Source organism: Hyaena hyaena, unplaced genomic scaffold (assembly GCF_003009895.1).
Source record: "Hyaena hyaena isolate Hyena2069 unplaced genomic scaffold, ASM300989v1 scaffold_145, whole genome shotgun sequence".
Taxonomy (NCBI): domain Eukaryota; kingdom Metazoa; phylum Chordata; class Mammalia; order Carnivora; family Hyaenidae; genus Hyaena; species Hyaena hyaena.
The window spans coordinates 341,089-364,693 of NW_024080777.1; the positions used below are offsets into that span (position 1 = coordinate 341,089).

General features: G+C 37.4%; 1 protein-coding gene across 2 annotated transcripts in view; it reads left to right on the plus strand.

Moving 5' to 3' along the window:
- Window positions 1-5,712: 5,712 nt before the first annotated feature.
- Window positions 5,713-23,605, plus strand: part of CDH7 (cadherin 7) — a 110,309-nt gene continuing 92,416 nt past the window's right edge. Inside the window, exon 1 of one of the 2 annotated variants that reach the window (XM_039238744.1) lies at window positions 5,713-5,922. In XM_039238744.1, coding sequence (XP_039094675.1) covers window positions 5,713-5,922 — 210 coding nt within the window. The remainder of the gene's footprint in view (window positions 5,923-23,605) is intronic. The other variant, XM_039238745.1, reaches the window with a different exon arrangement.

Below are 23,605 nucleotides of genomic sequence, written 5' to 3' on the forward strand. Positions count from 1 at the left end.
CTTGATCTGATTTTTAAAAGTGGTTTCACAGTGATGTTAAGTGGAGCAGAAAATCCAAGAAAATTTTATTCTAATGAATTTGGGTAAAATAATATTAGCTATTAAGGTTAAATGAATAATAAACCATCTACTAGGAAATAATTCTTTGCCACTTAGTTGAACAAAAATAATTGGAACAAAACAGCAGCATAGTAAAGTGACGTCAGGTCAAGTAAATGATATTGATTCAGTAAATACTATTTGATACTTACCACGATCCTTTTTTTTTTCTTTTTTGCTTCAGTCCACTTAAAATTTCTTTTTTGAGGTTTTATATTATTTTAATTAATATATTGTCCTGATCGCCATATTAGTTATGATTTTCATGTACTTTTAGTTTGACAGAAGAAAAGTCGTATGTTAAAAAAATACATTTTATTTTTTGATAGGGATTGCATTCAATGTGTAGATTGCTTTCGGTAGTGTAGACATTTTAGCAATACTTGTTCTTCCAATCCATGATCACGGAATGTCTCCATTTCTTTGTGTCTCTTCAATTTCTTTTCATCAGTGTTTTATAGTTTTCAGGAAACTTCCTGAGTCTTTCCCCTCTCTGCCAAGTTAGGTTTATTCCTAGGATACTTCATGGTTTTTGGTACAATTGTAAGTGGGATTCATCCCTTACAAGTTTTAGCTTTTAAATATCAAGAAAAAAACATGTTAAATCTTACTCAGATATGTACGTGTGTAATCTAAAATTGAATATATGTACATGTAATTTAATATATGTATATATTAAGTTTTAGATTAGTCCAAGAGTAGCCACTACTGTCGTTCAAACATCTGGTTGGCCCCTAAACAGTTCTTTTCTCCTTAGATAGAACCTGTTGTTTTTCTCCTCACAGCTCTAATGTTACCCATTTGTAACTGTCCAGAAGTGGACATAGATCTGTAGAAGTTACCTAAACTGTATATATACAAACACGTCATTGTTCTGCACTGTCTTTTTTTCTGAGCCAGCAATAGCAAACAGGTCAGACCTCCAGTGGGTCACAGCCCTAAGCTTTCCCACAGAAGACATAATGACACACAACACCGCTTGGATACAGGGGTCTCTGTTTCTGATGTGACTTTCCCTCTGTTAATGCCTGTATATGAAACTCAGGATGCAGAAAGAAGGGCAAAGACCAGTGGTATGGAAACCTCACTAGGAAGGGTGCAGGGTTTTGCTCTGGGGCACAGATTTGCCAGTCTGTATTTAACCCTTTATGAGACGTGACAACAATTGTGATTGGTTGTGTGCTCAAATTCATTTAAATGTAAAAAAAAATGTTATTGTGGTGCCTTTATACATGTGGACATTTATGGGAAGAAAGGAAGCCTATATGCAGTAGGGAATCTCAAGTTCATGTTTTGATTACTTCTCTTTGAAGACCACAAGTAACTGAAGGTTTTTCATAATGCTTAAGAGCCCTTGATTTCTTACATGGACTCTCAGTTGAGGTCAGGATGAGTTAGTTGGGTTGAACTGCTGTTCAGGTCTTTACCTTGAAAACCTGATCTGGTTGCGAAGGAAGGCAAGGGTTTGGGGAAGCGTCATGAACAAGGGCCACCTGCCCTGTGACTTGCCCCTGCTCTATCAGATGTTCATTCCAGGCAGAGTTAGTCACTGTCAAACATGTTGATCAACACATAGGAATCTCCCGTACTCCAATCGCAATCATTCACATGTGAGTTTCTCATTATTATGAGTACATTTCACAAAGGGTATTATAGAATCATTTATCTGCCTCATAAGAATGAGAATTTTATCCTCCAATAAACGGACACGAAGCCTGTTAAAGTATTCTTGTACACTGTTAAAGACCTTCAAGAAAGGTAAATAAAATTTGGTTCAAGAGCCTTCAAGTACTGCAGAAAAATATAATGGACCTTTTTTTTTTTTTTTGAAGTGATTATGAGCCATAAACATGGAAGAGTTACCAAGGAATTTATACATTGACTCCCCTGGTTAGTTTCCCATATTAAAAGAATGAAGTTGATCATAATGAAAACAAAGTTGATGTATGAAAAGAAAATTCCTTAAATATGTTCCAAATATCAATTGTGTGTCTACTTATGTTCTAGATAAGTATAATACAAAGACAGGGTGGGTCTTCCCGTCCATCAAGGTTTATGTTAATAATTACTGCTTTTAAAACACTTGACTTAAATAGGAAAATGCAGATCTCTCAGGTCTCTTTCACAAATATTAACTCAGTGACTGTGAAGTAACACATGGTGTGTTCTGTATCTCACTGCTTTTATATGTTCTGGCTAGTTTGATAACTTCACAGTCTTGTATGGAATAGAAAAGATCTTTAAGAAGCAAGAAGAGTAATTTAAACGTCTCATATTAAAATTCACGCTAAATTTTGTAAATGGGAAAAATGCTTCTTTTATATTCCTATGACTTTCTTAAATCATTCTACCCTTTAATTATTAGCAGTGTGTGCCTTTTTACAGCTTAGAAAAGGCCAACAAAACCAACTCTATATAATTGTCAAAAACAGAGAAGTTACATCAGTTTTTTTAAAAAAAGACTTATAATTTAGTTCATCTCCCTCATTTTGCAAACGTGGGAAATAAAATCCCAGAGGGATCTAAGGTCATGTAGCAAATGGTGGAGATTTTAGGGCAAAGACACCAGTGGTCCCACTCCTGGTCCAGATGAGATTCCTTTTTCTTAAAGTAAACATTTTGAGTGAACTCAAATCTCTCCGATTCTGATACCAATCTTTGACTTACAAAAATCACAGGACATGCCTTTAGGAAAGAAAGTATTAACATTCTTTTTTAAAAAAGTATTTTGGAGCCATGGTCCATTATTCATCTAGATTTTTGGGTACCTGATCTGTATAGTTCTCTGGCACAGACTGGAACTGTCAAGAGCATTTTCATTCAGTGTTAAGAGTTGTCGAAAACCTCTTCCTATAACTAACATTAGGATGAAAAACTAACATTACTTCACAAACTAACTTTAGCATAACCAGTATCAAACTAAAAAATATCATCATGATAATAAGCCCAACACAGCTTTTTTTTTTTTTTTTTAATAGGGCTTTTAGTTGCATCAGGCATCATCCTTAGTTTTTCATGATTTGCTGATTTAATCCTTTGAAGTAGATGCAATTGTTAGCTCTTTTGTAAGTTAGAGGCTTACGGGTCATCTCTGGAGCAGATCTTAGAATTGAAATAACGTGTCTAAGACTGCAGAGCTAAGACAGGGCGACTCAGAATTTGAATCTTTCTCTGATGCAGGTGTGCTTTTCTGAGTGTGTGATTTTAATAACCCCCTACATTTTAGATTCCAAAACTTTATTTGCTCCTTAGGTTCTCAGAAGTCGGATGCATTTCGCTGTGTGACAGGGTTACCTAGTTCACTTGAACCATACCATGTCCTCAATAATATGACTTAATTTCTTAAGCTAACGTAAGTTTTCTTTGGGACCAAAGTAGTTATCTCCTTGTTTTTTGAGAAAACACATTCTCTTTTGAGGAAGCAGAGCAGCGACACTGAAATATTCTTTGGCCCCATGTCTCGCAAGCTAGACAGTCCTGTCACCACTCTGTAAGCCATCCCTCTCATGCTCAGGAACATGGTTTGCCACTGGCATGAAGGGAACCACATGATCATGACCCTCCCCATGCTGACAGCCATTCCTACAGCCGCCACTCAGTGTGAACGCCTGACTCATCATCGGCTAGTCCATACTAGTCTCTGTTTCCCAGCAAAGAAGGAAACACTACGTGCCTTCTTTAACTACAGATAACCTCTGTCTCAGGTGGTCTAGCTCAGACCTCCCTGGCAATGAACTTGCTGCCTGATGGCAGGGGAGCTACATGAGAATACAAAGACCCCAAGTTACTTCTTGTTTATAATTCGAAATCTTAGGACAACTAACCCTTCCAGAGTGATTTCTAAATGGACCAAATTCATTTTCGATGGCGAGAGATCTGGATTTTAGGAGAAGGTGTTCATTGCACAGGTTGCAGTAAATATGTTCCAATAATAATTTGCTGATTCTGGTAGTTCTCCACATATGTCAGTTAGCTGTATGTTGGGTTATTCTGGAACGCCCTCTGGAATTTCAAAACTTGATGGGAATATTTTTTAACATGAATAAGTTCATTTGAACAGAGATCAAAGTCAATGCAACCTGTTCCTTGCAGTTGGATGGACTGTTTTAACATATTTAATTCATTGAATACATTTCGTTTTTCTTCTACAAGATAAGACATTTTCCATAAGCAAACTTCACTGTCAGAAATCATCTAATGTGTTACAGACACTCTTGTTATAAGACAAATAGGAAGATGGAAAAGCTTATAATATAAAGACAGTGTATTTTCTACCTTGATAGTAAGCTATCTTTTGGCTTCATGTTCCTAAAACTGTACTTTACCTCCTCTCCCTCAGGAAAAAAAAAAGGGGGGGGGGAATATTAGCCATCAACCTTAATTATCCTATTGATTTATTTATAGGTAGCCAAAAGAATTTATAAAGCAAAGTGCAACATAGTGCTTTAAGCAAGCGTTTTGCCATAAAGCCTCATTCTTCTGTGTTTCGGGGTATGTTTGGAAGTTTGTTTTGTAACTGACTTTGTATGTATCTCTTGCGTAATCAAGAATTCTGCGTCCGAAACAAGGAGACTTAATAAAAATTGTTTTGTGTCCATGCTGCTGCTGAAACATTCTAGGTGCATGCTTGCTGTGAGCGGAGCCCACAAATACAGCTGAGTTTTCACACCCCTCTAATCTATTCATAGTCCATAAATATTTAGGGGAGAGGGCCCTACTGTGCACAAGCCCTGCTACAGGATGTTCAGTAAATATTTGTGGAGCAGGGAATAACCGCAATCCTGTGCCATAACCTAGCATGCTACCCAGCAGACCTGACAATAGGTTTGAAGGGTGGAAAATGGAAACCACTGAGCTTTTCAGCTGATCACAATCAAATCAGAACACATCAAAACAGCTGGTGTTCTGTGACTCAGACTCAATCAACCGGTTTTGAATCACCTCACACTTCTTTATTTCTCTTTACAGTTTCACAGAAGAGATTTAAACCAGCCTATGTCCTTCTCTTTTGGTTAAATCCCTGCTTTGAGCTGCTTGGCTTTCATATTCTAATACCAACGAATGAAACTGACTGTGACATAAAAGAAAAACAAATAATAAAGGCTCGCATTAAAATGATTTTTTAACTGACGGCGCTCCATTTGCATTAAGTAAACCGTACGTTGCAGTAGAATGCCGAGAAGCAACGAAATTGTAAGGTCGTGTTACAGAGTGAGGATCCTTCTGCACCCGCGGTATTGATGGGATTTAGAAATGTGGTGCCAGTTATTGTACATTCCGAGGTTTATCATTAATAGTGTAATGATTACACAAATGGCCGATATCTCGGGAAAATCAATAGTCAGTTGGTAAATGAGGGTTAAAAGTTACGAGGTGTGTTGGTTTCTCACACTAGCTCTTCTTTCTGTTCTGCCAGGTACTTCTTACACCATTCTTTGGCAAAGCTCATTCAGCTGCGGTGGCCGCTTACAATCGAACACTCTACAAATTATCGTCTCCGGACTCCCAGCTGACATCCTGCCGGAGGCAAGAGCCACTAAGCCAACTGGAACTGTGCCTTTTATCTTGTCAAGGTTTTCTTCTTACACAGGAAAACGAAAGAAAAAAAAAAAGATGAAGTTGGGCAAAGTGGAGTTCTGCCATTTTCTGCAGCTAATAGCGCTTTTCCTGTGTTTCTCTGGGATGAGTCAAGCAGAGCTCTCCAGGTCCAGATCAAAGCCCTATTTCCAACCAGGGAGGTCCCGGACCAAGCGCAGCTGGGTGTGGAATCAGTTCTTTGTGCTGGAGGAATACATGGGTTCAGACCCTCTCTATGTAGGAAAGGTAGGGCATTTGGCCTTTCAAAGTCACAAATGGTTATTGTGAATGTCTGCGATCAGATGGAGAACTGTTCTCTTTGCTTTGGGGATGGAGCACGTGAACGATTACTCCCGTGAAATAGTTCATGAAGGTTTTGGCATTAGCGCCCCTGAAATTATAGTCCAGGTCGTTATCCATACAGTGAAGCCTTAACTTAGGGAGTGATGCTTTACTCCTACGTCCAGATGAGTCTGCAGATGCCTTGTTTACCAGGATTGTGGCAAACTAATAAACCTTTTATTTCCAAAATTCGAACAAGAGTATTCACTAATAAACGAAGAGTAGTGGGTGCTTCTAGCCAGTCGATTTTTTTGGTGGGAGGGAGGGGGGCACTGAATAAAGGCATATCTTCCCTTTTCTGATACTTGGATTTTAAAACCTGCCAAGTGAAATTATTGGCTCCGTTGTCCCTCAGTCATGAGCAATTCTAACCCCCTTTACTTAGTGGTGACCTTGTGTTGATGGATCTGTTGTGTTGTTCTGTGTTTAAATTTTCTTTCCGGTTAAGCGTGAATGTGAACGGAAATCCATTTCTTACTGATATTAGAGAAAAGGTGGGCCGTGTGTAGTGTGTCTGTTTGGTGGCCACATGGTAGCCAAATTGGGATTTTTTTTCCCCCCACTGATTCTTTCCCTTTGAATATTTGGGCACGGGATTTGCATTCAAATACTTTCTGAACCAACCGAAGGGCCTTTGGAGAGAGCACAGCCTTCCCCGCTATTCTTGTATCCCAGTCTCTAACCTACTGCAGTCTTGATTAAGTTCATATTTTCAAAGATATTTGGAATTTCTCAGTTTGGTTCTGAGTACTGGTAAAGAGTTTCTAAGTAGAACGCACTGGCAAGATATCTATACCCCTGCATTTCTATACTTGCCAGTTTTGGAGTCTGTTCCTGATACAATGGAGCATAGTAAACTGATGAATTTTTCTGTGAGTGAATTTTCAATTTTGAGTGATTGAGGAAGAGTCTTTGCTGTTTATTCCATGGATCCTTGTTTCATTTGAACACCCCTTAAGAGTGAAAAATCTGTTGATGAGTCTCTACATAAGTCAAGGTAATCTTCATTATATTATTTTCCTTTGAATGCCTCTATATTTTATAAATACTGTATTGTAAACAAAAAAGATGAACAAGATAAAGGTTTCTAGGAATGTGGATTAGGATTCGCCCAGTTGTAGCATTTTTCTGACCTAATAAAGAATACATGAGTACACATAGCCATTCTGCCTTTACCAGTAGAGTACCATCATCTATACTGTGCATGTACTAAATCTGTCTCTCAATCTTTCTTATCCATATTCTTGTAAACAAAGTGAGAGCAAGTAATCATTATGCAGTGTTATTGACTAGGAATCTAGCTTTTAATTTCATTTTTAATGAATATTTAACAGATCCATCGAAGTTTTTTTCAGTAGATAGGTGTATAAAAATCAACTAATTCATAAGGAATCAGTAGTTATTAGATGAAATCACACTTTTATGGGAATGTAAAATTTTCTAAAGGTAACTAAAATATTCCCATTAATTTAGTTTTAAATGGAGTCGCTTAACTGAGGTTGACATTTTGAAGCAAACATTACTTAAAAGTTTAAAAGCACTCAAATTTTAAAGTTTTCACATCCTAATTGAGATGCTTGTATCGAAATAATTCCTGTGAGTCCATTTAGAATTATGAAAATGCATGCCCCCAGGTTAAATTCCAAATGCATGTAAAGCTACTGGGCAATGCTGTTGCTATTTTTCTAAAAGAAATTGTGTGGCTCCTTGATTGGTAATATAATTGGTGCTTCTCTTTCAATTAATCAGAGTTCATTGCTTAGTAGATTTTATGTGACAGGAAGCAAGTTTGTGTTTATCTCTTGCAGGCTATATATTGGGAGTTCAGTATTGCCAGTCACAGTAAAGTAATGTCTAGGATGGTAAATAGGGTTAAAAACAAACAAGCCAACCTAAGATTAACAGAAATACAGAAAAAGGACAGTAAAATAATTTCTGATGGAGAGGGAATTTATAGACAAAGCACTCAAGACTTCAAAGGAGCAACTTACATTTGCTTAGAAGGAGATGGCAGAGGACTTGCATACTTTTCTATTGTATATATGAGATGACAAAACTATTCTCCTTAGGTTGGTGGCCTGAATAAGCAGTTATAACAATGAGTTGGACCTCGGTACACTTTTGATCACATGGGACATGTGGAATAAATATATTTTCCTTTTTTTTTTTTTTTTTTTTTTTTTTTTAAGTTGAGAGAGATAATGGCTATGAACCAAAGTTTTCACAGGACACAGAAAATGAACAATGATAAATGAAGATGTGGAAGAATGGAGAAGCAGATGTTCATAGAAAGGAAGGAATGCAATCATTACTTTTTGCAGATACATACTGAACCTATGCTAATTAGATGGTCAGACTCTTAGACTCCCTGACCAATCCAGCTACTTCATTTGGAAAATATAAGGACTTTGATAAATTTGATAGTTTAATTTGATCATATAATGGAGATGTACATTGTTTGTCAGATTGATTTCAGTTTTATTGCGGACTCTACCACTTCATACTAGTTGTAGAACTTTGGATGAATTGCCTAGTATACTATATTTTAGCTTCCTCATCTCTAAAATGGAAATGATGAAGGACACCTGGGTGGCTTAATTGCTTAAGCATCCATATCTTGATTTCAGCTCACGTCATGATCTTTTGATCATAAGATCAAATCTCATGTTGGGCTCCACACTAAGCATGGTGCCTGCGTGGGATTCTCTCTCTCTCTCTCTCTCTCTCTCTCTTCTTTTTCTTTCTCTCTCTGCCCCATTCTCCTACTTGTGCTTGCTCACTTGCTCTCTCTCTCTCAAAATAAATAAACATTAAAAAATAAAGACAGTGGGGATAATGATACCTATAATTCAAGTGTCTTAGAATAAATGAGATCAAAATATTTGGAACATACATTCATTTAATCTAGACATTCTATTTATCTACTTTACACATACTGTTTATAAAAACAACTGCATTACAGATGATCTGTTGTGTGTCTAGTGTTGGATTTGTGAGCGTTCAAGTGAAAGCAGGCATTATTTTATGTTTAATTGTATTTAAACTTCTTTCAACTATTTAGGAGAAGGTCTGTGTTGGGTATGCTTAGAAATACATCACAGCTTCACATTTCTATATGATCAGACAATGGCAAAAAATGATTAGTAAACAGGTGATCCTATCTTGAAACATGAGGAATTCAAATGTCAGAGAAATCCTATCTAATTCTTTAGACCTTCAAGTTTGGTGACCATATTTCTGGTTGGTGGGCAACAGGATCTGTTAAATGAAATTTGGTCATTAGGACATTGAGGATAATGTGGTCAGAGGATGGTTTGTGCTATTATTTTTTTATCCAATTTCCTGTGTTTGTTTAACATAAGACCTCAAGATAAAAGTAGAACGGTCTGTGGTAGGGGACCAGCAGTGCTTCTAGAACCCTCATTAAGAGACCTCTATGGTACGTACTTCTGGGCTATGTTAGGATCTGACATTTATAATTAGCATTCCACTTTATTCTGGTGATACAAATTGATAAACTACTGAACCTAAATATATAAGGAAAGAATCACTAGGCATTTCTGTGGCAGAATTTTTTTATCAAGGCATAATTGGTATATAACATGTTGTGTGTATATATGCATGTACATATATCTGTATATAATATATTATCTTGATATTGTGTTTTAGGCTTACAACATAATGATTCAATATTTTTATTATGAAATGTTCACTATAGTAAGTCTAGTTAACATCTGTCACCTTACACTTTACATTGCTACAATTTTATTTTTTCTTGTAATGGGAACTTTTTTCCTGGAGGAATTTTCATATATACAGTAGAGTGTCATTAACTCTAGTCACCGTGCCGTTTCAAAGACTAATAGTATGCTGTTCTCTAAGAGTAGTTCTTAATTACCACCATGACTATTTTCTTGTCCTTTTACAGGGAGAATGAGGTGGAGAGTCTTTTCTCTCCCCCCGACCCCCCAACCCCTCGTGACTTAAGGTCACCCTGAACCGGGTATCTGAAGTACACAGGAAGTAGCAGTTTCCAGCCTTCTGATCGCATCACAACGCACTTTTCTAGATTAGTCTTTTCCGCGCCTTGGCATTTGTCACTAAATGTCCCCTAACCTTCTGACACAGAAAATGTGTCAACAGAACCACTCGGCCTCTGTCCCAGGTATTAAGTGTTTTTCATCTCTTCTGACCATAATGGGCTGCTAGCTGATCACTGAGCTCTGGGCTGGTACTTTCCTGAAATGTGTGCTTCCTGCCTGTTCCGCAGTCTGCTCTCTGGCTGTTAACATCACTCTTGCCTTTTAGGCTACTCCCCTCTCTTCCCTCCTCATTCAGCGAGAATTTATACCTGTTACCCTGGCTGAAATCAAATATATAGAAATGCAGTGTGGGATTCACTCTGCTTTAAATTTAAGCTTGCTGGAAAATGTTGGTGAGCATTTTCTGTGCCTTTAATTACACCTCAGCAATATCTCCTACCAAGGGATTCTCTGTGTCCTGATAACTGAAGCTATGTTCAGCGTTCCAGAAAAGAAATTTTCTTGAAAATAGGTTGTGTTTAAAAATTGAGTTCTGCATTAGATTCCATAATGGGGCGGACTTATGTTAGATGCACAAAAAGAAAATAATGAATCACAAATATTAATTACTTCGAGAGGAGCCTTGTTCATCATAGTCAAATTTCTATTTTATAGATTTGGTAGGGGAAGAATGCAAGTGTCCTCCAAACTGTAGTTTACTTAAAGTTCGCTCCAATCATAGAAGAAAGCAATGCAGTTCATTTCCCCTCTGTATGTATGGAAAACCCATTTTCACATTATCTTCATAACCAGAGTGAATTAAGAAGACTCTTATTTATATCTTTTTGTTTCCTTGCTAATAGAAAGGTGGAGCTCCCATGGCTTTGGAATGAATTTGGACTTCGATCAGCTCTATGGGATACAAAGAAGTTTAGATATTTAGAAACACTCTTTTGGCAGTTATTTTTAGCTTTAATACTCCAGCATAATTATTAAGTATTAAATGCATTTTCTTCACATAAAATCAATAATTCAGAGTCTTTATTTCCTTTAAACGATGATGGAAATAAAACATGTCAGATTTTGCCACTAAAATAAAAAAAAAAAAACCCTACCATTAATTTAGTTTAATATTGCTCATTTTCTCTTTAAAGTTATCTTGGGTTAGAAATGAAAGTTATAATTGCCAAAGGCTTTATCTAGTGAGACTGCATAGCTTAAGGTGGAAGAGAAGGAGCATGTTATAGTTATCAACCTAACAATAGTCAAACTAGATAGTATAGATTGGCTCTAAATTTTTGGAGTATCTGTGTAGGTCAGAGTCATTTAAAAATGCTGTCCTCTTTAACGTGTGTGTGTGTGTGTGTGTGTGTGTGTGTGTGTGTGTGTTTTATTTGTACATATTTTACTTGTCACCCATTTGGTGGTGAGTGAAGCCAAAATTTTTTTTTTTTTCAGTTGTATTATTTAGTTTATTTATGTTTCTTGATTACTGTTATATTTGGATTTATTTTTTATTTTTTTTTTTTACAAATAGTTTATTGTCAAATTAGTTTCTACATAACACTCAGTGCTCATCCCCAAAGTGCTCTCCTCCATGCCCATCCCCCCCTCCCCCCCACATCCATCAGTCCTCAGTTTTTGTCAGCATTCAAGAGTCTCTCATGGTTTGCCGAGTGAAGCCAAAATTAACGTCTGTTCTTTACCACTGTGTTTTATGCTGTACTCAGGCAGTGTTTGGAAGTGCAAAAGACCAGAGATAGCCTAAAATGATCGTATCAGGCCTTTGTGTGGTAAGTGCACTGTAATTGTTTGACAAGCTCTATATGCAGAGCTCGTTGATACAGAGTCCCAGAAATTGCAGCAGTCTCTCTAACTCACCAAGGTAAATGACAGAATTAGATAAATAGCAGGACAGTCACTGAGCATTTGCTGGTTTAGGCATATAGATAAGAACTGTATTGGAATAAATTTTCAGCCTGATCATTTTGCATGATTTATATCGATTATCTGTCATAGTGATTATGATCACCAGAGTGAAATCATAGTTTGTATAAATATGCTTAACATGATATTCCCCAAACTCTTTGTGTCATTCCATAAAGCCTGTCTTAGGTTCTCTTTTTTCTCTTTCCTTTTTCTTCTTCAAAAGCTTATCAAGGACCGATTCTGTGATAGGTATTGTGCTAGATAGGGTTAACACACACACACACACACACACACACACACACACACCCCACACTCTTCTCCTTCATAGAAGTTACTTTGGTTGATAAGCCAAGCAGGGAACCAGATGGCACTGGGAAGCAGTAAATTCTACAGCTAATCTACAGCTGTGGAGGTGGGGAAGACCCAGGACCTAATTCATGGATCTGTGAGCAAATGCTTGAGTGAGGATACCTGACATACCTCTGTGATTTCATAATCCTTTTATACAATCTGCAAATCAAAGCAATAAAAAATTACTTTCTTTGAAAGTAGGACAGAGTCTTTTAAAATTGTATTGGGGGAAACTTTATATAGTAGAAAGATCAGTAAATAGAAGCCCCAGGTTATATACTTACAAGTTTCTTGTTTTTTGAGCAGTGTTCTAAAAGATAATAAAATTTTATCCTCACCAATGTAAAATGGAGATCAAATAGGTAAACACTTTAGGGTTTTTATTTTAAAATAATTTCAGACTGACAAAAAGTTGCAGAGTACTTTTCCCAAATCCAGCCTTTCCAATTGTTAGTATTGGACACGGCTATACCTGTTCTTTAAGCCAGAAGATTAACATGGGTGTGTTACTGTCTATAAGAAATTGTATTCAAAAATGTCCAACCATTACAAAAAAGTATAGTTAAACCTTGGATTACGAGTATCTTTATCTGTGAATATCCCGCAAGGCAAGCAAACATTTCTAACAAATTTTACCTCGATAAAGGAGCGATGTCTTGCAATATGAGTAGTACGTGATGTTGAACATCACATGATCACAACTGAGCCAATGGTGCTTGAAATTTGCTTTGACATACAAGTGCTTTGGATTACAAGCATGTTTCCAGAACAAATTATGCTCAGAAACCAAGATTTTACCGTACGTTGTCTGATAGGAGCCTACCTAGTACCACATTTTACATTTATTTTGTGACCTGGATCTTTTCCAGTCTGAGATGGTTCATCAGTCTTTCATTGTCATTGCTGACCAGTGATTTGGTAGCATATTTAAAAAGAATTTTTTTAATGTTTATTTTTGAGAGAGAGAGAGAATGGGGAAGGAGCAGAGAGAGAAGGAAACAAAGAATCCGAAGCAGCCTCCAGGCTCCAGGCTGTTAGCACAGAGCCCTACGTGAGGCTTGAGCCCACGAACCGTGAGATGATCTGAGCCGAAGTCAGACGCTTAACCAACTGAGCTATCCAGGCGCCCCTTGGTAGCATATTATATAGTCTGACTTAGTTTCATCTTTCTTCCTAATGGAGATCTTTTAGGTGATGTATTGACAAGGATGCTGTTCATTTCTCAGTGCCTTTTGTCAGGAGATAGAGGACATTGATATGATTCATTAATGGTGATGTTGACTTTGGTTGCTTGGTTAATGTGCTGTCTCTAGGTTCTCCTGAAAATACATATAAAAGTTCTGAAATTTTATTTTTTATTATTTTTTTAAAAACTTTTTCTTTTTTTTTTAAATGTTTTATTTTTTTTTTTGAGAGAGATAGAGACGGCGTGAGCAGGGGAGGGTCAGAGAGAGAGGGAGACACAGAATGTGAAGCAGGCTCCAGGCTCTGAGCTAGCTGTCAGCACAGAGCCCAGTGCGGAGCTCGAACCCACAAACTGTGAGATCATGACCTGAGCCACCCAGGCGCCCCAAAAGTTCTGAAATTTTAAAGGAGGTGTAAAATTAGTTAAGTTGTCGCTCTGGATTGGAATAAATACTACTACTGGTTTGAGGGTGCTTATTAGGTGATGGTCCTTGGCCAATTTTAGGGACGAGGGAGTGGTTTCATGGGTGAAATTTAAATCTGTAATACTGTCCCGTAATGTTCACAATTTTATATAGCAATTGATCTTATTCCTCAAAAGCACATCAATTTAGTATGTCTTAGAGAAATTAATATTTTTTTTCTTTTGAACCAGGCAGCCATAATCTCTCTAGTCCAGGATTCCAACAAGATGCTTACTGCTCTAGAGTTATAACAAGAGCTTTCTCCCCCATTGTTTACAAAATATAAAGAACTGTTTGACATTGGAAGGTATGCCACAAATACTTAACCCTCATCATCGTGAGTTGTAAATAAACATTGTTTGAGAAAATATTAGATACTCAGAGTTGGCTAAGGTAGAAGAAGTAGAGTGCCATTGCATGTCTTACATTTTAATGTATTCACAGGAGAATTGAAATCCAAACAGTGAATAGAATTATATTTAGTGTTTGAAGAGATCTAGTAATGACAGTTTCTTCTAATGATTCTTTTAAGAGCCTATAAAATTTGTTTCATAGTGAATGCTGATTAAATCTTCAGAATTAGAAAGGGACCATTCTTATGTTAGAAATGAGATTATTGATACATTTGGAAGTAAAATAAGAGGAAGGGAGCACTCTTTAGAGCTATAATTTAGAAGAGTTAGAAGACAAATATGGATGCTTATATCAATTCTGAGAAGTAAATTTCTGGAAAAATGTTAATAAGATATTGTAGGACTACACAAATATGTGTTTTCTTGCAAAGTATCAGATTCGGTTGTCTTATTGCCAAGTCTTTTTAACATAAGTTTTTGAAACTTTTACCTTTAAAAATGGCATGTATTCAAGAAAGAAAAAATACACTTACAGTGCTCTCAAATCATACTACTTGCTAAAATTTAACAAATCTTGAAAGTGAATATGGTTAGAATAATAAGCAGTGGTAATAATGGAGCGATTAAATGGTGTTTAGCCAGGATACAGACATATTAAAAATGAATCCTAGAACTGAAATTCTCAGGATAAGATGTGCCAAAAGAATATAAGGGAAGGGAACCAAAAATTATATAAAGACAGGGAGGCGGACAAAACATAAGAGACTCTTAAATATGGAGAACAAACAGAGGGTTACTGGAGAGGTTGTGGGAGGGGGATGGGCTAAGTGGGTAAGAGGCATTAAGGAATCTACTCCTGAAATCATTGTTACACCATATACTAACTAACTTGTAGATAAATTTAAAAGAGAGAAAAAGAGAAAGAAAGAGAGAGAATGAATGAACGAATGAACTATTGAGAGTCTGGGAAGAAAATATTTAGGACTTTCATTCCATTTTATTAAAAAATGCCATGCTTTAAAAATTCTCATTTTTGGTATCTGAAATATACAATCTACTTATGGAGTTTTAACTGATAAATTACCATTTCAAACAAGTGGGGTGACCAGTAGTCCCTCCCAGGGTTGTAAAGGGGATCCAGGAGTGTCTGTAACCAATTGGCCCCAAACTCTAGTACAATATTCCAATGAGCTGGTGTGGGCTCCTGGAGCATTTGATAGGTTGGCCTGGATCAAGAGGGGCTCCAAGGCAGCAGAGCTTACTTTTGCATCTCATGGCTTAACGTTTCTCTAGAAGGGAAGGTCTGAGCAGATCTCAGTGGGTGGCACTAGAGAAAAGGAAATGGCCAGGAAAATACTCCTGCTGGACTTCAGCCAGCCTTGGGTCTTCTTTCAAGAGCCTGGGAGTTGTCTTCAGAGTTGTCCCCACACAAGCCAAAGAGAGAGAGCCCAAAACGTGTGTGTTTGGTCGGGGTGGGGTAGGGTGGGACGGTACAGTCCCATGAGACTCTCTACGTTTCTAGTTAAGTTGGATTCCTTGTCTTCTGTAAGATAAATGCAGATTGATTTCTCAAGATAAGGCTATGTTACAAGAATGGCAATTACAAGAACCAAAATGATTAACATCATTCCAGCAAGTTTTGTGTGTAAACAGTGTGCAATTATCTGATAAGAATGCTTCCCTTAAAATATTTACTTATCTTCTTAGTTAAAATGCTGACATGTTTTAAGGTATTTAACTGAAAACACACAATCAAGACTTGGACAACACATACATAATGCTCTCAACAGATGTGAGTTTGAAAGATTTGTGATGATCACTAGTGAAATTAGTCAAACCCTACTTAAATTAGATTTTTTCCCATTTGTGAGTCATTTCAGGGTCCACATTGGAGCAGAATGTGTGTGGAGAGTAAAAGATTACACATGCTGCACTTGGGTTGAAAGGAAGAAGAAATAAAAGTCAGCATTTCCTTTTTCATAACATATTTGAAAAACTCAGTTCTGTATCTCCCACCCACTCTATCCTTGACACAGTTTATATAATTTTCTCAATTGAATCATAACAGAGCTGAATTTAGGCAGCTAACTAATTTTGCTTATTCAGGGGAAGCAGATACTGGTGAGTTATAGTCATTGGGATTCAATGTAATTATATACAAGAGAAGCTATCAACGGTTAAGAATGATTGCCAAAGAAATAGGTGAGGAATAGCACATGGCCAGAGCACATGGTGAAAGCTTATTTATCATGCTAGTCACATGGAGTATGAGGAGATACAGAGCCATGTCTAAAATAAAGTAACTTGAATTGTGCGGCAGATACACAACCTTGGAAATGTGTGTTTTACAAAGACTGGTATCAAATGATGGCATAGCAGTGTGAAGCTTGACATTGAAATTAAAAATACAAGCTTTGTTGCAGAGGATAAGTTACCTTTTTGGTTGATCCCTGTAACATCTGCGAATAGACTTTTACCTGTGGCATAACAGTGATGTTCAGTAAATTTGGAAGAACAGTGTGGGGTGTAATAATCTGAAAGAAGACTGTTTTTCCCATTGATTAGATCATTTGTTGGGGAACGGGCGTACAGCTGATGATGGAAAATATATACAAATGGATCAGGACTCACAGTTTGGGTCAGAGGGAGGGGGTGCATTCAGTTTCAGATCCAATTAAGATTTCACAGTGGAATTTACGACAGAAAACAGAGAGACTTGATACTCAAATTATTGAAATCTTGTAATATATATAGTTTGGTGCTACCCTTTTCACACACTCTGTGGCTTCTGACTTATGTGTAAGTTTGATTCTTCTGTAAATTCTGGGCATACTGACAGAGTCCAGTTTTTTTTTTTTTTTTTTTTTTTACAGTATTTCATTTTTCACTTTCTAGCCAGAGTTAAAGGATGCGTGGGAGCAATGGAAGCTTTAAGGAGGAAGAAGTTTAAGTTACTTCAAAGGCTTCGCCAGTTATGCAATAGCTTCTTTTATTATTCTTCCAAGCAATGACCTCTCTTGTAGTTTAGCAAAACACATTTGTTGTGTGTAGTTTTGGCTATGAGCTATGCATTATTGCAAAGATTTTTCATTTTTGCAAATCAAATGTATCTTTAATGTTGATATATAAATATTATGTAAATATCAGATATTTTCATCAAAAAGAAAAATGTTTTATTTTTCATTTTTTTTTCGTATTAGAGCCACTGGGGCTTTCAAGCTCATTTACTATGATTTCTGAATTTAGAATTTATTTTTAATGTTTTATTTTTGAGAGGGAGAGGGGGACAGCATGATTGAGGGAGTGGCAGAGGGAGACAGAATCCCAGGCAGGCTCCTCACTGACAACAGAGATGCGGGGCTCGAATTCATGAACCAGGAGATCATGACCTGAGCCAGAGTTGGACGCTTAACTGACTAAGCTACCCATGTGCCCCAATTCAGAAATTCTTTATACAGTTTCTCTGATGGCTGGTCAGGTAGCCTCAGGTCTATTTGAGTTGGGGCAGGAATGGCGGTGGAAACACACCTTTCAATCCTGTGCGCTGGGTTTGAGCGCTGGCTCCCCCACTTGAGATTGGTGTCACTTTGTCTACGGCCATACCACCTGGAATGCACCCGATCTCATCCGATCTTGGAAGCCAAGCAGGGTTGGGCCTGGTTAGTACTTATACTTGGATGGGATGATGGTGTGACTTTGAGCAGATACCTTATTTTCTCATTCATTGTCCACCCCACCTCCTATTTGAAATAATGCTTGAAAAGATTAAGTAATGTTATCTCAAGCATTTCATTTATGACATTATTTCTAGAATTTTCCTCAGACTTAGCTATGCTTCTTTCTCAGAATCTCAAAATATGACAACCAGGGTTAAACTTCAGTAATTTATAGCTGATCCATTAGGTTCAAAACAAGAAAAATTGAGATTTTTATTCCCCTTGGTATGAATTCTTTCATTAACACAGGCCATGATTGCATTACTATTTTTAATTTGTTTTAAATATTTATTTTTGAGAGAGAGAGCAGGATAGGGACAGAGAGAGAGGAAGACCCAGAATCTGAAGCAAGCTCAAACTCCTGCACTACAAGTTCGTGACCTGAGCCAGATTTGGAAGGTTAACCGACTGAGCCACCCAGGCACCCCAGCATTACTTGTTCTTCTTATTACTGGTATTTTTGTTACCATATCTTGGAGAAAACAAGGCAGAAAAATCAGGGTTTGAAACTTAATGAGTATGATCATACAATAGTGAATATATAAAATGAAGCTCTAATAAAATTGAATATTAACTAGGAAAGCCAAAGCTGATCTCTCCAAATTTTGTTTTCCTCAGGAAAGTGTTAAATGAGCAGCCTAGTATCTCTTCTTCCAGAGCATACTCTGAAAACTGCCTCACAGGCTGTTGAGACTGGCTTTCTTGTACACTCCCCTTCAGGTGTGTCTGCATTTTCCTTTGGTTTTACAAGTTACAATATTCGTTTTCAGAAATTCCAGGCAGAGAGCCAACCTATCGCTTTGTTTATGTGCCCCCACAGCTGTGGGGCCAGGACAGGGCATTTCCCACATGTTCCTGAATCTGTTGCATCTGAGAGAGCAGTTTCCTCAGGGCTGTTATTGGGAGCATCTAAAGCTATCACCAATTCGCAGACCATTTCCGGGATACAGTCTACTGGAAAGAGGTGGGGCCCAAGAGACAGCTCTCCTACCCTGATGACCCAGGGTCATGGACTTTGCCGCCTCTGTAATTCCTATGATGGCTTGGCCCTGCTTTAAAATCTGCCGTAAAACCAGCACAATAAATAAATAAAGAGCAAAGAGGTAAGGGGAAGGAGATAGGCTATTTTGGAGCTCTCTGGAGGGTTTAGTGCAAAAGATAGAAGGAATAGTTCAGTTGGTTTTTTGATAAACATGTAGAGGATAAAAGGAAACTAGGATTAGACTCCACAAATAAGGGCTTTGCAAAAGTAGGATGGAAATTGTTTTGTTTTTGTTTTATTTTGTTTTCTCATAGGGAACTGGAAACTGAGAAGCAGTTTACATGCTACGTGATCTTAGGCTATATTACCTAAGATGAGTGGTAATGAATTGGTAGATGCTGGCAATGCATAGAAAGGAAGTTCAGCATAGTTCTTAAATCCTACCTCAGGCTCATAAATCAGGAAGATCTGAGTGTGAATCTCAGCATCATCATTTATGGGAAATTAATCCATTTCTGTCAGCTTCATCTCTGTAAATGGGTTAATAATAGGTCTTCTGTAATACAGCTGTTGGAACTAAATAAGAGACATGAAAAGTGCTTCATGTTTGATATTCGGAAAATGTTAAGGGTTATCTTATTATTAATACTGAACATATCTTTACTCTGCTTTCAATCTCTACTTTCTGAGTGTGGTGTTTTCTTTTTAAGGAATTTATATTTCAAACAAACTATATATAGTCTAGGGAGAAAACAAGGAGAAACCCAAGCAGGATTCATCACATTGTCGTACTTTGTGACCATAGATAAGTCCTTTATATATTTGTTTGTTTGAGAGAGAGAGACAGAGAGAACCCAGGTAGACTTCATGGCCACTGCAGAGCCCAATGGGGCTTGATTTCGAGATTGTGAGATTACAGCTGAGCCACCCAGCTGCCCCCCCACAGACGAGTCATTTAAGCCACCTCTCCTTATTTTTTTATCTATCACAAAGGGACAGTCAGTCCTCCTGTGGCACAAAGTAGAGTCAGCACCTCCAGCAGATGACCTGTGTTAAAGTGCTTTGAAATATGTGAAGTATGAAACTTTAAGTTATTTCTGATGGGAAGAAAAATTACTAGTTATATTTATAAAATATTAGGTTAGAAACAAAATTTGCAACTCCTATGCTTTTTTTTTTGGTAATTATTGATAAATGATACTTTGATATGTACCATAAAAATGCTTTCAGAATTTGGCTGCTGTTTTTAATATTATATATTCAGGACCAAGTCAGATTTAAAACTACATAAAACAGGTTTTCAGACTGCACATTTGCAGAGAGGGCAGAGTGTGTACACACACACACACACACAGGATTGCTTTATTCTCAAGCTCCTTGAAATCTAGAAAGTTAATGATATCTTTGAGAGTTTCCAGTGTCGTTAGGATTCTACTGAAGAAGAGTGATGCTTGATGGAAGGAGGTAAATGAGATTGCTTGTTAATATCTGCTATTTTTTCCCCCAAGACCATGCCTTGAGTCTGAACTTCATCTTTATTTGGCCTGAAGTTTGGCTCGAACCAATTGCTAGGGTTTACCCATCTCGTACTTCATTGAGTTCTGAATGCAGAAACTGAGTTTAATTCATTTGAGTTCCAAAAATGGTAGCATTTACTCATCTCCACCTTTAGTATTGAGAATTAATACTGCCTGCATAACATTTTTGGAGTAGTAAAATTGACATTTTGAGAGGGAAAAAAAGGTATTGAATATCTTGATATAATTTGAATATTTGTATAAACACATATTCTTTTCCTTCATGTCTCTGGATAAATAAAGAGAACCAAATATTTTGCAATTCTGATAGCTTTGCCAGTATGCAAGAAGTGGGATGGAGAGAGTTCATGTTCAGAAATATTACTAGCTTTTAGGAGCTGCCATTGCAAAGAATCCGTTCAGGCCAGCAGGTGTTCTAGAATATGATTAAAGAAAAACCAGAGGGGAAGAAACAAGGTGAGAGGTTATTTTTCCTTTTTTTTTTTTTTTTTTATAAATTAAAAAAAAGACAAGATGTTTGAAATAAGTGAGCCAAAGGATATGTATTGTACAGGGAAAAGGGTGTCCTTAAATTCAGTTCTACAATATAAAGCTGAAGAAATGCTTCCATAGCTAGAATTTTTTTTTTATATTTTTATTTATTTCTAGGAGAGAGAGAGAGAGAGAGAGGGAGAGAGAGAGACAGCGTGAGCAGGGGAGGGTCAAAGAGAGAGGGAGATACAGACTCTGAAATAGGCTCCAGGCTCTGAGCTGGCAGTCAGCACAGAGCCCGACGCGGGGCCCGAACCCACGAACCGCGAGATCATGACCTAAGCGAAAGTCGGATGCTTAACCGNAGCCCGACGCGGGGCCCGAACCCACGAACCGCGAGATCATGACCTAAGCGAAAGTCGGATGCTTAACCGACTAAGCCACCCAGGCGCCCCTAGAATTTTTTTTTTTTTTTTTGTACAAAAATAATCATGTGAGTTCACTATATCCAAATGAAAACCATGTGAGTTTTAGGGCAAATTCTCTACAGTTTAACCATGAAAAACCACAAGGTTTCTAGAAGAAAATGAAGGCTAAACCCACCCAAAAGTTCATAGGATGCTTATTGTATGATGTTGCAGTGAGGCTAGCTTATGGGTGATAAGAAAAACTTCTCAGGCTGGAGCAAATTCATCCATTCAGATGGATAAGTGTATGTTTTATCCATCCAAACAAAAGCATCTACTTAAGCAGAGAGATACATATCCTGGCTTCACAGACTCTTTACTACTGATTAACTTAGGATAATTTTTTCCCCCTTTATTGCCTGCTGGTTGAAGTGAGAACTCTAATAAGACATAAGCTGTTCCCACAGACCACCTGACTATAACTATTTTTCACTTTAACAATAAATGTACATAAAACATGACACATTACTGTAAAAATGCACGTACACAAAACTGTTCAAGTGTCCCTTTTGGTGGATTTGAAACAATGTCTGCTTAGAGGAAATCCTTGTGTGTTTTAGTTTTGATTGTATCTCATTAAAAGGTGTTGTCAGCCGTTTAGTGATTTTAATCTGTATTTCTCAGGGAGTCCGTGACTTTTCTTTTGTATTTACTTGATGCTGATCTCCCAACAAAATGCTACACCTAAGTGTCTATCATTGCTTTTATCGAGACATGATACTATGCTGCTTCAACAGTACCTTACGCTGAGCTCACATAGACCTGCACACAGAAAACTGGTTTAATTTTGTTCCCAGGAATATATGCCATCCTTTGTTTTTTTGTTGGTTGGTTTTTTTTTTTTTAATTTTTTTATTCTGCCATCAGAACTTGCATGAATGAGAGTAAGCATCTCTTTACTTTTTTAATTTTTTAAAATGTTTTTATTTTTGAGAAAGAGAAAGAGAGACTGAGCTCAAGCAGGGGAGGGGCAGAGAGAGGGAGACAGAATCCGAAGCAGGCTCCAGGCTCTGAGCTGTCAGCACAGAGCCTGATGTGGGGCTCGAACTGGTGAACCACGAGATCATAACCTGAGCCAAAATTGGACACTTAACCTACTGAGCCGCACAGGCGCCCCAAGTGAGCACTTCTTTAAATGTTGTGCCCTTGGTGCTTCATTCTTAGGATGGCTCTTGCTCTCAGGGAAGCTGAGGGGCAGGATTAGTACTTGCCTAAAACTGAGAGTGACTTGGTCCTTAAATTGTGTGCCCTTAAATGCCTTCCTTGCCTCTTGGCTGGTCAAGGCACAGAGCCTTTTGACATGGAGGCAAATAAGAGGACTTTGCTCTCTCAATCTCTGATCCAGTTGCACTAGCGTGATCTCCATTTGAGTCACATATGGTCCTCACCAGTACTTTTGGAAGTCAGTGGAGCTGTAAAGTATAAGTGCAGAACTGTGTAAGACGTGATGGAACAGGAAGCATTGACAGCCTCTTTCAGTGTTTTAGAAGGAACATCTAAATTCTGTCTCATGGACACACTGTTGCCATATTATCAGAACTGACCCTGAATCCTCCGAAATGACGGTGCTGTCTAGTACCCTTTACTTAGATTGGCCCTACCAATCTTTTGTTTTCTTCTATATTTCAGATGTGCTGAATATTGTCTAATTCATTGCTGAATTGTATGGCAATGGCAGTCAGTAGATGATAAAAAAAAATTGAGAAGAGAAACATTGATTTAAGTAAGAAATCAGGTTAATAACCTTTATTTAATTCCTTCCCTCAAATAGCATGAATATAATCTGACCATAAATTTTATGTAAATGTATGCAAATGTACACAGGATAACTATATTTACTATAATGTACTATTTGAATGTGGTTTCTTGGTACAAGTTTAGAGCTATTTCACATGAGAAAAAATATTTTGTGTTTACAGGTTAACCTTTTACACGTTTTGAAAGGCAATACTATCAGAGGAGGTATTATAAAATAGGATACACATATATATATATGTGTAATTCAAGCTCATTTTTAAGCTCTTTTCACTTTTACCTTTTCCACTTTTCTCTCTTCACTCTATCCATCCCTCATTTTCTTACACTCTCTCTACTACATTTTAATATCTG